Raw genomic sequence first — 15691 nt, forward strand, 5'->3', positions numbered from 1 at the left:
TCCAGAAAGCAAGAAAATGCTAAAAATTGCTATTGCAAAATCTTAGATAAATTAACTTAGGTAAAAGTAGTCTGGGTATCCAGACTCAAAATTTCAGAAAAAAAATTCTTACCTCAATATACAAAGTTTCTAAAATTTAAGAGTCTGGTGCAACTAAAAATGTCTGATACAGTTTGTTTGATACTGTATGTGAGTGAACCCTTGTTGACAGACTATCAAAACTTTGGAAACCCAGGCAGACACACATAATTAACTTACCATGCTCCTTTCTAGCGGCCATTTTGTTTAGAAATGAACCTGTGTTTTCATTTTCATTTGTTTATATTATTTTGTAATGTCAGCTTTTTTCCATAAATTATGCGCGCGCGTAAACCCCGCGAAAATTCTGCTCAGTGACTGGGCGTGCGTACTGACCAATTAGAGACACTCGCATATGCAGGGACAGATATCCCTGCAGAGGAGTTACTTGGACCAGACCGTAAACCAGAGACAAGATTATAAAAAACTAGACGGTGAAATAGTTTACGGTCTGGATATCCAGGCTAAGGTAAAATGCGTCATTTTCTAAAGCTCGCCCGATGAAATAAGACTTTCACGTAAAACTCAAGTTTGCTCTGAACATTCTAACTATCAGTATTGAAATTTTCTAGCTTTCTAAGATATGAGAATCAAACTAAACTTAGCCCCACGAAACAGGTTTATGGCAATAGATTTCACTGTGAAAAAAACATTGATCGAAAAATCTTGTCATTCAATGAAGGATTGCCAAGAGTTAAAATGCATTTTTTAAGTCCAAATATTTTCTTACACTGATGTAAAAAATAATGGAACTCATCTAATTTCTAACACTAAAATGAGCCAATGAGATTTCACCAATGTACTAAATAAAGAGCTCATCGAAAATGCACGATACAGTTGAACTCATGTAATTATAATTCGAATTCTCAAGGGACCGAGAATTTTGTTCGAATTATATGAGTTCAACTGTATATGAGTTTATGAGCATGCAAATCTCTTAACCTTTTTAATCGTTGGGCGAGGGTGGTTATAATGTGAAACATGACATAAAACTCAGCGAAAATCGCTTAAAACTCTAAATTTTAGAAGAGTGCTGATAACTTCTTTACTTTTCATTCAATCATTCTCAAATTTTGAAAATTTAGGATTATAAATCGCCTTTGAAGATTTGAATCCAACGTATAAGTGAAAAAAGCTTAAAACTAAAAGGCGAAAAGGGGCCTTTTTACGATAGGGGCGGGTTTCTCTCATATGGCACGCCCTCTCTCCTCTGCCGCCGCCCGTACACCATACTTAGTTTTCTAGATCCAACCTTTTTAGATACCACTACTGCAAATTTGTTTTCAACCCTTAGAGGTTGGATAGTGCAAGGACAGAGACTGAAATGAGTTCAGTCGCGTTTAACTGTAGTGTATTAGGGCATTGCCGTATATCATAGTATAGTTTAAGAGCTCACCAACTACAATTGCGGGTAAATTAGCTCTACAGACAATAGTATACTGCGTGCTTTTAGTTTACTACAGTAAAGCCCGACTGTAAGACAAAACTTCATTTCCAGTTTTGATTTCAAACAAACTTCTTGGAATCTTCTCTAAACGAAGCAAACCACAAAACTAATTATAACAGGTAGTATTTATAATAATTCATTCCAGGGCATTCTACTCAACCTAATTTTTTATGTTAATATTGCAAAAAAGTGTCTGTTCCTCCACCTTTATTTTGTTTTTCACTGTTGTTTGAATTTGTATTGTTTGCATATATCGAATAGTATAGATTAAAAATGAGTAGGGATAGTCACAGAGCAGAGCGCCAAAATATCATACAACACTCTGGACTTACATGTGGCAGTTACATCAATATGCCTAAAACATTTTGGGTGCATATAGTCAGAAAGTCTGCCGTATACTATCTTCGCTTTTTTGATTTGATTGATTTGACTACTTTTTCCACCATCAGATTATCAAAAGGCAAAAAGTAGTTGAGCTCCTGCTCCTGGACTTGTTCAACCACCTTCACTTAAAGATAGGCCACAGTAAAATGAACTTCCTTTTATAGGATCCAGTGCGCGGATCTAGGTGGGTTCCGCCTCCCCCGTAGATCTTTTTCTTGGGAAGTTGATCTTCAAATTACTTTTCAAGGTTGGCTTGGCTCAAATTTTTTCATCTATGGCTCAAGCTTTAGCAGTGCGTCACAAACAGCCATATAAACAAAACTCAACATTCTCACAAAAGTTGTCTTTTTGATTTCCCAAACAACAGCTAAGCACTTTTGTCCAATACGATTTTTCAAGATGGTGTGCTAGCTATGGTCTGTACACTCGTGTGTTTTTCTCATTCAAAGACAGTGGTGCTTTTTCAAATTCCGTGGTTTTTTGCTTTCCTGTCAGAGGTTTGTTCTTTTTTCTTCTTTAAAAATCTAGATTATTTTATTTTATACCTATTTGTGTCAGTTTTGTTTGTATAAGTTTCTTCCATCCCTTTTATTCTCTGCCTGACCTGTGCTGTGTGTCCCGAGTGTGTCTGTTTTTTAGAATCTATGCCTGAAATATTCCCTTGCTCAGTTTGTAGTAAGAATGTCAGTGAAAAATGTAACTCAATCCAATGTGATATTTGTGACCATTGGATCCACCAAAGAAAATGCTCTGGTCTCACGTTAAAACAATTTGAAGTCCTTTCCCTTTCTGGGACCTGGTTTTGTCCGAATTGCATCAATTACTCCCTTCCTTTTCCTGTTGAATTAAACATTAATAATTCTAATGGTGATGTTCCTGGTGACATGAGTGATAAACTTCGATCCTTAATATCTGATCTCAACAAGGTCGTCACTAGCCTTAGTGACGAAATTGATGATGAGCTTGAATTTCAGTTTCAAGCTCATAGCTGTAGTTATGTTGACTGCGATGAATTCAAATCGCTTGCAGCCAACACTCCATCTAAATTTTCTGCCTTTCACCTGAACATTGCTTCACTTTCAAAACATTTTGACGACCTTGAAGATTTGCTTGCCCTCCTCAATTCTAAATTTAGTGTCATAGGGATTTCAGAAACCAAAAGCCTTGTTGACACCGAAACAGAAAGTCCCCTCGAAAAAAAAGAGGACTTTGCTATACCAGGTTACGAAAAGTTTTTTACACCAACTGAATCTTCTAAAGGTGGAGTAGCCTTATATATTTCACACTCTTTCTCTTACAAACCTAGGACAGACCTAGACCAAGTTTGCTATTCTTCATGTAGTCTTGAATCATGCTTTGCTGAAATTATCCTACCAAACAGTACCAATATCATTGTTGGTACTATATATCGCCATCCAAAAATGGTTGGCTTCAATCAAGATTTTCTAAAACCTCTGCTTAGTAAAATTTCTTCTGAGAAAAAGCAACTCCTCCTTCTTGGAGACTTCAATCTTAATCTTTTAAAATGCGAGGATGATTCAGAAATAATGTCCTTCATGGATATCCTCGATTCTAATCTTATACTTCCACAGATCTTTTTACCAACAAGAATAACTGAGGACTCAAGGACTCTCATTGATAATATTATTTCTAGCCCATCTGATAATGGAACTGTATCTGGCAACATATGCTTTTCCATATCAGATCATCTCCCCCAGTTTTGTCTCTTTCCATCATTTGAAGGTAAGTTTCCCGGTGAAGATAATACTTTTTTTCAGCAAGACTGGTCTCGTTTCAACCGAGAAGAATTTATTCTGGATTTTCTTGAAGTTGATTGGGACACCCTTTTTTTGAGATTTGGTCATAATCCAGACTCCTGTTTCAATATTTTTAATGACAGAATGAAAGTACTTGTAGAGAGACATCTACCCACAGTCAAACTTACCAAACGTCAAGTTAGATCAAAAACAAAACCATGGATAACGCCAGGAATTTTGAAGTCAATCAAAAAACGTGACCACTACCAAACAAAACACGCTAAGGCTAAAACTAAGGAGTCCAAAGATCGACTCTATGAATTATATCGTAGGTATCGAAATATGATAGTCACTTTGACTAGACGTAGTAAAAAAAACCACTACATCAGATATTTTGATTTCCATTCTAAAAACTCTAGAAAAGTCTGGTCTGGTGTTCGCGATATAATCTCAACAAGGGCTAACTCAGAATCACCCATTTCAATCATCACAGGTGACTCTTTGACATCAGATCCTGAGAAAGTAGCCAATTCCTTCAATGATTTTTTCACTACTATAGCTGATTCTATTCGTGAAAAAATGCCGCCTTCTTACAATCACTTCAGCAGTTTCATGAAAGATCCAAATCTGCATTCCATCCTCTTAGCACCAACCACTAATCAAGAAATTGCGAAGGTGATTGGCTCTTTCTCAATAAATAAAGCAAGTGGTCCTCATAGTATTCCTATAAAAATCCTTAAACTTTTAAGACTTGATATTTCTGTGCCAATATCGGCGCTGATAAACTACTCCTTTCTCAGTGGTATTTTTCCCTCTACTCTCAAAATATCCAAAGTTGTGCCTGTCTTCAAACACAAAGGTTCTCCCCTTGAAGTCTCTAATTATAGGCCAATTTCACTTTTATCTAACATTGAAAAAATTTTTGAGAAAGTGATGTACTCACGTCTTTCTGATTTTCTTGAAAACCATAATCAAATCTACTCTCGACAATTTGGTTTTCGTAAGGCTCACTCTACTGAGCATACACTCATTAATATTGTCGAACGTATCCGAAACTATCTTGACAATGGTGGGTTTGCCTGTGGTGTATTTGTCGATCTACAAAAGGCTTTCGACACAGTTGATCACGAAATCTTACTTGAAAAACTCGATCACTACGGAGTCAGAGGCATTGTTAATGACTGGTTCCGATCTTACCTCACTAACCGCTCCCAGTATGTTTCTCTTTCAGGCTCAAATTCCCTTTTAAAATCTATTAATCATGGAGTTCCTCAGGGTTCAGTCTTGGGTCCTCTGCTGTTCTTGTTGTATATAAACGATCTTCACCGCTGTATAAGAACCTCTGAAACATATCATTTTGCTGATGATACTCATTTACTAAATTTTTCAAAAACTGTATGGAGTCTTTGTGGGAGGGTTAATGCTGATCTCAGAGTTTTAGTCAGCTGGCTTAATGCCAACAAAATTTCTTTGAATGCTAGCAAAACTGAGTTTGTTATTTTTCGTTCCCCTTGGAGACAGATGGACTGTATTCCAAGAATTAAGCTTTGCGGGAAAATTCTATCACCAAGTAAGAGTGTGAAGTATTTGGGTGTTCACCTTGACAATCATCTAAACTGGAAGGTTCATACTTCTTTCGTTGCTGCTACATTGAGAAGGGCAAATGGGGCAATATCCAAACTTCGTCACTATGTTCCAATTCACATCCTTCTAAACATTTATCATGCAATTTTTGCTTCTCATGTTCGCTATGCTAGTCAACTCTGGGGACTGTGTGACAATACTGTCACACATAGAATTCTTACTCTTCAAAACACTGCACTAAGACTCATGACCTTTAGTGAACCAAGAACTTCTGCCACTCCCCTGTTTGCTGAACTTAAATTACTCAAAATCTTTGATCAGGTGAAAGTAATGAATATCTTATTTATTCAAAAATACCTCCAGGGTAATCTTCCATCTGATGTCCTATCAACACTTAATTTTGATGAAATTGATCACAAAACTGGCACCAGGGGCAAAGCTATTAAACTACTAAAACTTTCAACGGTCAAAACCACAAATTTTGGACTTAACTCTTTCTCTCGTCTTTCGTCAAAACAATGGAATGAGTTACTAATAAATCATCCTGACACTGATTTTCACAACCTTGATACTGATGAACTAAAATCTTTAGCTACAAAATTCTATTTAGACAAATACAAAGCTGAAAACGAATAATCTTTGTGTGTGTGTGTGTGTGTGTGTGTGTGTGCGTAATTGTGTGTGCATGAGCTTAGTGTGTTTTCCCAGGGTGGGAGGTGGTGGGTCGTGTAACAGGAAGAACTTTATAGATAAAACTACTCAAAGAAATTTTCATAAAATAAAAGTAAAAATATTTCTTATATTCATTATTTTGTGTCACTATTAATATTATGACAATCGTTTATTCATTTTGTTCTTTAGTTCTGTAATAATTTTTCAGTTTCTTCTAGGTTCCCCATTGTATTAGAGAAATCTATTTTTTTTTTTGTAAGGGGTTATCCTGCTGTGTTGCAGCGAAAATATATTCAATTCAATTCAATTCAATTCGTCTCAAGCGTTCCCTCCACAATAATTTATGTAATTGCAATTGCGGTCAGTCCACAGTCGGCTTCAACATATACACGTGTTTTTATTTACGTGACCGAAGTGCCTACTAAAACAATCCGGGGGTAAATAGCGAAGCAACACAGCAGATTATTCGTAAGTATTTTTTGGCATTGACAATCAAATACAATATATTACTACTATATTTCCTTAATTCAAAAATCAAAAATTCATTTTTCATTCGCGAAATAAAAAATAAAAGAATAATGAATTAATATTACATACTAAGACGCCCCCGTCTTTTACTCTCATTTAATTTCCAATCTCGGCACCTGCAAAACGCCGTCCGCCCAATATCCACCCAATCAGCTTAAATTCACTTTAATTGTCCTTTGACATTCAAAAATAGTATTTAAAAATTATGAATTTATAATAATTACAAAAAACAAAAAGTTGATACTTCATTAATGAAATATTCAATAAATTCCTGGTTTCAATTTCAGTGGGCGTTCTTCTAGGGCTTCGTTTATCGCGCAATTTTTGCGTCACACAAACTTTCTCGGCCGCTCGTAATAATTATACATTGCCAAATTTGGTTCTCCATTGTTGAGTCAGGATCGATGGTGACGTCACCTAAGCATAAAAAAGAAAGGATTTCGTCAGTTTTATGCATATATTAATTTGCGAGATATTCTATTCGCCGCGCGAGCGCACTTTTCGTAGACTAGTCGGAGTACTTTCTTTTACTCGCGGGATTGATGGTAACTTTTCATCTTCGTTATTTTTAAAATGAAGCACAACCGAAAAAAAACGAAACTTCAGAAAGTTGCGTATTTCCAGTGAGTAAACGACTCTGACAATTAACAAAATTGATGATGATGATTTTTTTTCGGTCAGGCCAATGTCTCGTATTGGGGGTTCTAGTCTTGAGCCCAAAGCCTACGCAGGATTGCAGCGTTTGGGTAAACGAGACAAAACTCTAAAAAAGCTGGTGTTTTGACGCGCTTCCGTGCTCTCGAAATATCGCGGTTTGAGACGCACTGTTTAGGCAATTTCTCAAAGTTTTTGAAAATGTTAATTTCATTAAAAAGCGCCGGGTTATTTTTTCATGAATCCCTTTTAGAAGTTTTGCGCTGCATTTTTTTGCTTGAGAGTCAAGTAAACGATATAGCGCTTTCGCAGCATTAATCTTTGTTACGCATTTTGGCGGGACGCTAGTGTGACTAACTGTTTGAGATCTGCTGCCTTCAACTTTTTCCAGTTAAGTTGGCGCAGCTCCGTAGTAACATTTCCCTCCTTTCCAGACTGGTATAGGATGAACCATGTTCATGTGGCTTTCAGCCTTGCACTCCAGCACAAAATAGCGGGGAAATGGCTGGGAAATAAGGGGGTCAATCTTTATGGTGGGGCTTCTTTTGTGCTTTGGTTTTAGGTCAATTTTTTTGGTTTTTCTTAAAGATATATCATAGAAATTGGTTATCGAAGTAATCAATTGGTTATCGAAGTTGTCAAAGTTATTTAAAGTAATCAATAACAATCAAAGTACTCAAACGGTTACCGTGAGATTGGGTAACTTGCATCAGTGGAGGCTAACATGCATAGCCCTCAAATGAAAGACCTAGCTGGTCATTAAAATACAAAGTTAAGTCAAAACAAAAATGGTGGACTAGAGCTGCGAGAGGAGCTGCGTAGTTGTATTTTAATGACCAGCCAGGTCTTTCATTTGAGGGCTATGCATGTTAGCCTCCACTGATGCAAGTTACCCAATCTCACGGTATCAAGTCTTCAAAGGGTTGTTAAGAAAGTGATCGAATACTCACAATTTTTTGGAAATTTTGATACTCGACATTCGATTGTTAATCGACAAGTGGTTGTTCGATTACTTCGAGCACTATCGATTACTTCGATAATCGAATTTATCGATTAGTACCCTCTGGGTTATGGAGGTTGAAAGCAAAACCTAAAAATCCCCTTAATAACAGAACTAGGCAGTGTAGACCTAAAGCTCTAAAACAACATCTAATCAGTGAGGCTGGAACTTCGATTTTGAGGATTACGATTTTACCAGTTTTTTAGCGATTTTTGCCTCGCTAGCCCAAATCTCGCAACCTCTTTACCTTAAGGAAGATTTATTAGAGTTTTTCAGCGTTCCGAAAAAAACGCATAGCAGAAATTTTTTCATCTTCACAGGATCGATTCTCAACAACAAAATACATCTTTTGGTCTTTGGGTTTGTTTCTGACGTTTTTTCTTCAAAGAATATCGATCACTTTCCTTTTCTCCTTGAGCGCGCGAGAAAAAAATGATTAGCTCGTTTTCGTGCGGGCAAATAAAGATGAGGCGGCAATCTTGCACTGAGGGTGCTACTTAGTTTCCGCCCTATTTTGCGCCCACGATAGAATGGTCCAAACACGGGGTAGTCCAAATGATAAACTATGTCGTTTTGTAAGTATTTATTTTCTGAGAGATACAAATAGTATATTTGAATATTATTAACTTGTTTATTAAAGTATTTTTGAGCGCAAATTTAAATATACGGTTGAATAAAAAACGAATGATAAGAGTTCTGTTTATTCCTCAAACCCCCGGGAAAAGTTTTTTTGCCGACTTAGCTATTTTACAAATCTCGGAAAAGAACTCCCATAGGAATTCCAATACCTAATCCGATTGGTTAATTTCGGAACGGCTTCAAGAAAGTCATAATGGCAGATAATTTTAAAAGTTTCTGAGGGAATGTGTGTAATTTATCGATGTTGATGGCTTGTTGATTCTTTAAAGAAAAAAGATAACAGGTATAGCTTTTTCTAATCCTAGAATATCGAGGTTCCAGCTACACTGCTAATAACATGAAAACCAGAATATGATTCTTCAATGGGAATCAAAACTATAAAGTGCACTTACTAACATCAATTTGACAGATCTAACAAAATTAATAACCACACTGTCATCATTGACAATAAAACAAACGATTTTCTGTCAAGAGCCTTGTAAACATTCCAACAACTTCCATCGAAATGATCTATCACAGCTCAGTCTACCATTTTTAGCGCGGTCCGAGGATTGACCCGAGAACTCTCCGCGAACTCCTGCGTGGGTGAAAAACTTCAATCTGTCAATCATTTTCTCAAGCGAAGAGTATGCGAAGCAATTCTAGCTTTACGATAGTGCCACGGGTCATCAATGGATAGTATTCAATTATCATTATCCCTTATTTTCATTCCTAGAACTTTTGCAAAAAAAAGGAAAAATAGAAAAGTTGTATTTTTTACTGCTCTATTCACATACTGAATTTGAAAGATCTTCTATGTGTTGTTTTTTTGCAAACTTCAAAAAACTGATTTTTGTCCTGCCTTTGCGGGACTTTGGCTTAAGTGCTTGAGCGCAGCATAGGGTACAAAGTCCAAACATGCGCTTCCCGTAATTTTTGTGTGAAGAGTTAGGTCTACACTGCTAGGTAGTTGACCAAATTTGATGTTTTATTTTAGAATTTTCAAATTCTTACCCTAAAAATTGTCAAAAATTAACAAAAGTTGACCCTGTCAGGTACTCATCTTGAAAATTAGTGAATTTGGGACCCTGCCAGATATCTTCAGAGCGTAGAAAAGGGACCCTGACCAGCGACACGTCCCAATTTTGCCTAATTGGTCGGGTTGGTCATGGTGATATAATGCAAACTTGTTTATACCTACCTCTTTGTACCTCTATTTAGCTTCTGCTTGAACAGCTCATCCAACTCGTTGAGTCCGATGCTTCAACATTTCCTGGAGGCTGTTGGAGTCAGCTTGCCTAAGGTTAAAATAGTGGGCAAGCAGAGGTTCATCCGGAACAGTTGTGAGGAAGGTGTCTAAGTGTTTTTTGAATACTTCTTTGGGGCAGTTTTTCAATCTCTTATTGGTCTGGGAAGGGTGTTGAATAATCAAGGGCCTTCTTGGGAAAGACTTCCCCTCCAGATATTTTTGTGTTTGATATTGACAGCTTTTACGTTTTAGATTGCAAATTCTCCCCAATTTATGGACTTTAATGTAATTTTTTGATGTTTTAATGGTGTTTAAATGGTTTAAATCCTGCAAGGCTACTTTTTACTAATTTTTGTTTGACTGCCTCGGGTTGGCTGGGAAAGTTTTGGAAGCATAGGTTTGCAAGTTCATTCTCTAGGGAGACCAAGCTGAAATTTCAGAGCTATGTATTTTATTTTTCTGAAATTTAAAAGCTTGAATATTAGGTAAATAAAAGGTACAAGAATAAGTATTCTGTCATCAAATGGTTATCTGGTCATCCTGCTATTTTGATGGACGACCAGACAGAGATCAGATGGATTAAAAACTGATGTGAAAATACCAGACGTCTTCGTCTGGAAGAGATCCTATCCAGATTGGAAACGATGACAAAAACAAACAGGCTCATCAAAGATCCTTCCCCACTAAAGGAAAAAGGCAAATCTCAGAATTTTAATTTACATAGGAAAGTGAAAAAAATCTCAGTTCTCTTCTTAACACTAATTTTGAGATTGGACCTCTCAGGTCAATGGCAGCAAATCGTTCTTGCCTTTATTTAATACTTTTTAAAATTGGCCCAAAAATGGCCTGTACAGCATTTCTAGCCATATTTGGGTCAGATTTTTGGAAATTTTCAATAACAGTCAGCATGGAACTCCCCCGGTTGCAGTATACAACAATTTTGCAGTAGTTTATTTTTGTTTATCTTTCCCATGCATGATAAGGTTCTGGTCGGGCAAAGATGATCAGGTGTCCATTGTCAAAATAGTGCCAGAAAAATCTTCTCTTTTATTATTAAAAGGATCTATGAAAAAATATTTCACATGTGTGTTTAAAAGATAAATATTAATTTACAAACAAAAATTGCCTAACCTATTTTCTGCTTGAATCTTAATTCTGTGTCTCTTACTGTAATTACAGTATAATTGTGTGATGGTATTATAGTTATTTGAAAATATTTCCAGCCTATATTAATCTATTGTCAAATCGTCAACAGGCAGTGAAATTAGTAGCACATAAAACATATTTGATTGCAACCAAAAGTTTAGTCATTTCAGGTTCATTTAGCTGATGTCACAAATACTAAAATGTAAATTTTTCACATTTTGTACGGAGTCCTTTCTTGAAACACTTCCTTAAATACTTGATAATTAATAAAAGATTGTGATTAATTTATCACTTACTGGAAGAATTAAAATTGGAATATTTTCAAAATATCTACTTAGAATATTCTGTTATTTATGTGTTATTCTTAGAATAACAATAATGTTGTTGCAGTACTCAGATGGTAAAACAGGCTATGTCATTTGAAAATTTCAGGCGTGTGGTCAATCGCACTCCTAAAAAGTACTTTAGGCGTGTGATAAGGAGTGCTATGCATAACTTTAAGTAGTAAAATCCAAATTTATGGCGTGTGATTAATCACTCTCCTCAAAGATTTTAGGTGTGTGTGGAGGTGTGCGCGTGCTATCGCACGCCTCAAACGATGCAGCCTGGTAAAATTGGAATTTAATTTCTTTTAGAATCAAAATGCATAATACTGAAGAATCACCTACACCAAGTGAACCGCTGGATATAAAATGTTGTTCTTGTTATCGCTCAATACAATCTACAGATTGGATAAGACAAGCAAAACAAAATGTTTATCATTTAGCTTGTTTTTCTTGTGATGTCTGTAAAAGACAACTTTCCACTGGAGAAGAGTTTGCTTTGTTAGATGACAAAATCCTCTGTAAGTTACATTATGTGGAACAGCTGGAGCTCCCAGCTTCTCTATCTGAAAATCATGTCCTTCATGTTCCTCCGACCCCTCGACCAGAGATCATGCCTACACCAGATGTGGATAGTTGGAATAAACCCAGGAACAAAAGAATGCGCACATCATTCAGCGAAGAGCAAGTGCAAGTCTTACAAGCTAATTTTGAGATTGATGCAAACCCAGATTCTGCAGAGTTGGAGAGAATTGCTTCTGATGTTTGCTTGCCAAAGCGAGTTACTCAAGTTTGGTTTCAAAACTCAAGGGCACGTCAGAAGAAACAACAACAACAAGCTAAAATCCACGGAATGGATAATTAGATTTTTCCAATATTTGAGAAAAGTTCTTTTTCCGTGATTACATTGTAGATAGGTTTATTATTTCTAACTAATCATTTTGTAAATTGTGATCAATTGTAGGAGCCATTTCTTTGAGCTATTTTTATGATTTATTGTAATATTTTGAATGATTTTATATATCACTATCAGTGGTGTTTGTTTTGTTTAACTAGATAAGATTGTCCTCAATTTGCTACATTTTTTAATTCATAGTATTAATCTTTTTACGTTTTTATTTTATATTTTTATTTTTTTTATAATTTAGCAAATATTTTTTGATTAATATTATAATGGATTTTTTTTTTTAACTTTGATAATTCTCATACTTCTTTTCATCAAAGAACAAGAACTGGCCGACCCTCAGCTGCTATTAACATATTATACTCATATCCTCAATTCAAGTGCTTGAAACCAGATGCTGTTAACGAGATGCTGTTAACGCTGTTTTTGAAAATTTAGTGTCTGATTGTTAAGTAATTTAAATTGATGAAAATTTAGCCTGATATTTAAGCTTGATTAAATTGCTCTTAAAAAAACAAACAATTGCTCATGGAACCAACAATATCATATTTTAAGGATCTTAGGAAGGTATACAAATACCATTTTTTTCATCGTCTTGATTTAGTTGGTTTATATATAGTTATTTTTGGTTCTTGTTTATATACAGTACTTATCATATTATGTACAATATTGATATTAATATGAAGCTCTTTACTTTTTATGCTTTTTGTATATGTCTCGCTAACAAAAAACACGATTTGTCATAATGCCAACTTGTTAGTTTGCAGAATGTGTTAAGAATCCTTGTCAGTCGCTCAAAATATTTCAAATATTACAATGCTTTCCTTTATGATCTACAAATTAATTCTAGCTTCTTTAGTTTTACTTTTCTATTCTCAATAAACCTTTATTATTTCTCTATCATTTTCTTTTAGAATGTCAATAAACCAACCAACAACTCCTCCTCTAGATATAAATATCGAGGATCTATCTAGAGATCTTTCAGCAACAGTTCATAAAGTCAAAGACATTCAACAACTTGTGAATTCCTTCATTGATGCAATTGTGATTCGAAAGAATGATGAAACAGAAAAAGAAACACTAGTTATTAAATCGACCATAACAAAAGTTCGTGCCATTAGAGTTGAATTGGAGAAGCTTGGGAAAACTTACTTTAATTTGCGGTTGAACAACATCCATCCGATCCCTCTGGGAAATGTTGGGTATGTCAGTTTAGATCCAAACTTGGAACAAAGTGGTTTTTACAAACAACTGCTTGATTGTTACCGATGGCTTTCAAATGTGGATGATGATGCCAATAAAGCTTTAGAATATTTTGAATCAAAAGGAACCAAATCATTATTACAACCAAGCCCTAGCTTTGTTTCCCAAACTTTGAAAGGGATGATTGGGGAGATTAAACCAGAATTTCCTCATTTGTTGTTCAATGATAGTTTTGTTGTCCCTGAATGTTGTCTTGTTATCACTATTGGAAAGGCTTTTGTGGTCAATATTACTTTTTCTGGGTTGGTTGTCAGTCATGTGTTAGCTAAAAGCATGCTTGAAATTCACACTTTAAAACCTTGGGAAGTTTCACAACACTATGTTTTTCAGAAGATTTCAGACGTTTTCTCGTGCAAAGTCATAGAGTTGGTACACCTGCAACCAAAAGACTTGCTATATAAACTGTTATCGTACATTAACGCTTACAGAGATATTTTCAGTAAGAAGTGTAGCATATGTGGAAAGCATCTAAATACTGACTCTGTCTCTTCACCTATGCTCCCACCAGTATGGAAAAGCATGGATGGTGACCAATTCTACCATTTATCTTGCAGATGATTTGATTTTTAATACCTTTATATATCATAGGAACTTTTATAACTTTGTTTTTAGTGCATGTTTTTTAATGAAATGAGAGAAAATTCACATTATCATTTTGCATTTTTTCTATGTTTGCTTTAGTAGCTGAATTACTACCTCAAGGTCTTAGTTTCAATAATTTTGAAATATCATTTTATTTTTAAAATCATAACATAATCTTTCATTAAAATTTATCATTTGTTTGTTTCAAAGGTCATAAAAAATATAAACAGAGAAATGGAAAAACAACAACAACCACTAGTAGAAAGGAAATTTTATTTTGGGAAGAATGACAGAGATTTCAGAGTAATGCATTGGAATATTTTGGCTGAAGGTGAGTGGAGTACTTAAGGCAGAATCCTTGAGGGTAGAATTCTTTTTCTAAAAAGATTTAATTTTCGACATTTATCAAGTGCTACCGAACTTGGATAATTGAATAACCTTTTTACTCCATAGGTTATTCATATTCATCACCGACCGAGAATTTTTGCGTTGTTCCACCACATTGCTTGGATTGGATTTATCGCTTGAATCTCATTTTACGATACATAGAGCTGTATGACCCGGATGTGATTTGTTTACAAGAAGTAGATCATTTTACACTAATGGAAAACAAATTATCCAGTGTTGGATATGTCGGTGATTTTATGGTGCGTAAAGAAACAGCGGTGCATCATGGGGTAGCTTTTTTCTACAAGACATCAAAATTTGATTTGTTGGAGACATTCAATGATTATCTGCATGAAGAGGATGGGAAAGTTGGGAACCAAGGCCTTCTTGTGAAACTCTTGAAAGAGAAAACGTCGGGAAAGCAAGTCATTGTGGGTAATGTTCATCAAAAAGCTAAACGACCGTTCCATGAAAGAAGATGGGCTCAAACAAAGAGTGCGCTTAAAATATATGAGAAGGTTTTATTAAAATATAATGATACACCAATGGTTTGGGCTGGCGATTTCAATGGAGAAACGACTGAGATGTTTCATAAAGAAATCACTGATTCTTCAATTGGATTCAAAAGTAGCTATGAAGAAGTTCTTGGTAGTGAACCAGAGTTTACCACGTGGAAGATAAGACCCACTTATGAAGAGAAACACACAATTGACTATATTTGGTATACAAAAGAAAAGTTGAATGTCTCAGATATTCTTTTACCAATGGAGGAGACTGACGTACCAAAAACACGATACCCATCCCTAGATCATCCCTCTGACCATATTGCACTCTGCACTGATTTTAAGTTTTTGTAGATTTGTTTGATTGCATGTTGTTTTTTTGAAACTTTTTTTCAGAAAAAAGCAGTCAATTAACGGTCAATTTGGATGTTCACATACCCTTTATGCGCCTTTTATGCACCTTTTAAGTTATTATTTTTAGTATTTGTAAAATTTATAATTATATCTTTTAAAGGGGATGATTAAAAGTTCTCTCTTCTCTCAAGTATTTTTTCGACACAAGATATTTAAACCCTCAGTTCTTTGTGATAGATCTTGACTTTGATATTATAC

At 35.4% G+C, this 15691-nt stretch overlaps 3 protein-coding genes across 3 annotated transcripts; all 3 read left to right on the forward strand.

Moving 5' to 3' along the window:
- Positions 1–1558: 1558 nt before the first annotated feature.
- On the forward strand, positions 1559–12406 carry LOC136815062 (LIM/homeobox protein Awh-like). The gene is made up of 2 exons (XM_067071504.1): positions 1559–1644; positions 11753–12406. Exon 2 carries the CDS (start codon positions 11760–11762, stop codon positions 12303–12305), a length of 546 nt encoding a protein of 181 aa, XP_066927605.1. The 5' UTR covers positions 1559–1644; positions 11753–11759; the 3' UTR covers positions 12306–12406.
- Positions 12407–13210: 804 nt separating this feature from the next.
- Positions 13211–14257, forward strand: LOC136815050 (mediator of RNA polymerase II transcription subunit 27-like). The gene has a single exon (XM_067071493.1). It carries the CDS (start codon positions 13260–13262, stop codon positions 14163–14165), a length of 906 nt encoding a protein of 301 aa, XP_066927594.1. The 5' UTR covers positions 13211–13259; the 3' UTR covers positions 14166–14257.
- A 136-nt stretch (positions 14258–14393) lies between these two features.
- Positions 14394–15597, forward strand: LOC136815070 (nocturnin-like). Its single transcript, XM_067071516.1, has 2 exons — positions 14394–14520; positions 14643–15597. The coding sequence occupies exons 1-2, from the start codon at positions 14424–14426 to the stop codon at positions 15431–15433; spliced, it is 888 nt and encodes a 295-aa protein (XP_066927617.1). The 5' UTR covers positions 14394–14423; the 3' UTR covers positions 15434–15597.
- The last annotated feature ends 94 nt before the right edge of the window (positions 15598–15691 follow it).

The sequence above is a fragment of the Clytia hemisphaerica genome, unplaced genomic scaffold (genome assembly GCF_902728285.1).
Source record: "Clytia hemisphaerica strain Z4C2 unplaced genomic scaffold, Clytia hemisphaerica genome assembly, whole genome shotgun sequence".
NCBI classification, from domain to species: Eukaryota; Metazoa; Cnidaria; class Hydrozoa; order Leptothecata; family Clytiidae; genus Clytia; species Clytia hemisphaerica.

What these genes read in the sequence shown, in the direction of transcription:
- LOC136815062 (XM_067071504.1), top strand. Translation starts at nt 11,760, where the DNA reads ATGCATAATACTGAAGAATCACCTACACCAAGTGAACCGCTGGATATA.
- LOC136815050 (XM_067071493.1), top strand. Translation starts at nt 13,260, where the DNA reads ATGTCAATAAACCAACCAACAACTCCTCCTCTAGATATAAATATCGAG.
- LOC136815070 (XM_067071516.1), top strand. Translation starts at nt 14,424, where the DNA reads ATGGAAAAACAACAACAACCACTAGTAGAAAGGAAATTTTATTTTGGG. An exon ending in TTGGAATATTTTGGCTGAAG is followed by an intron (nt 14,521 to 14,642) that starts GTGAGTGGAGTA and finishes TTTACTCCATAG; the next exon opens with GTTATTCATATTCATCACCG.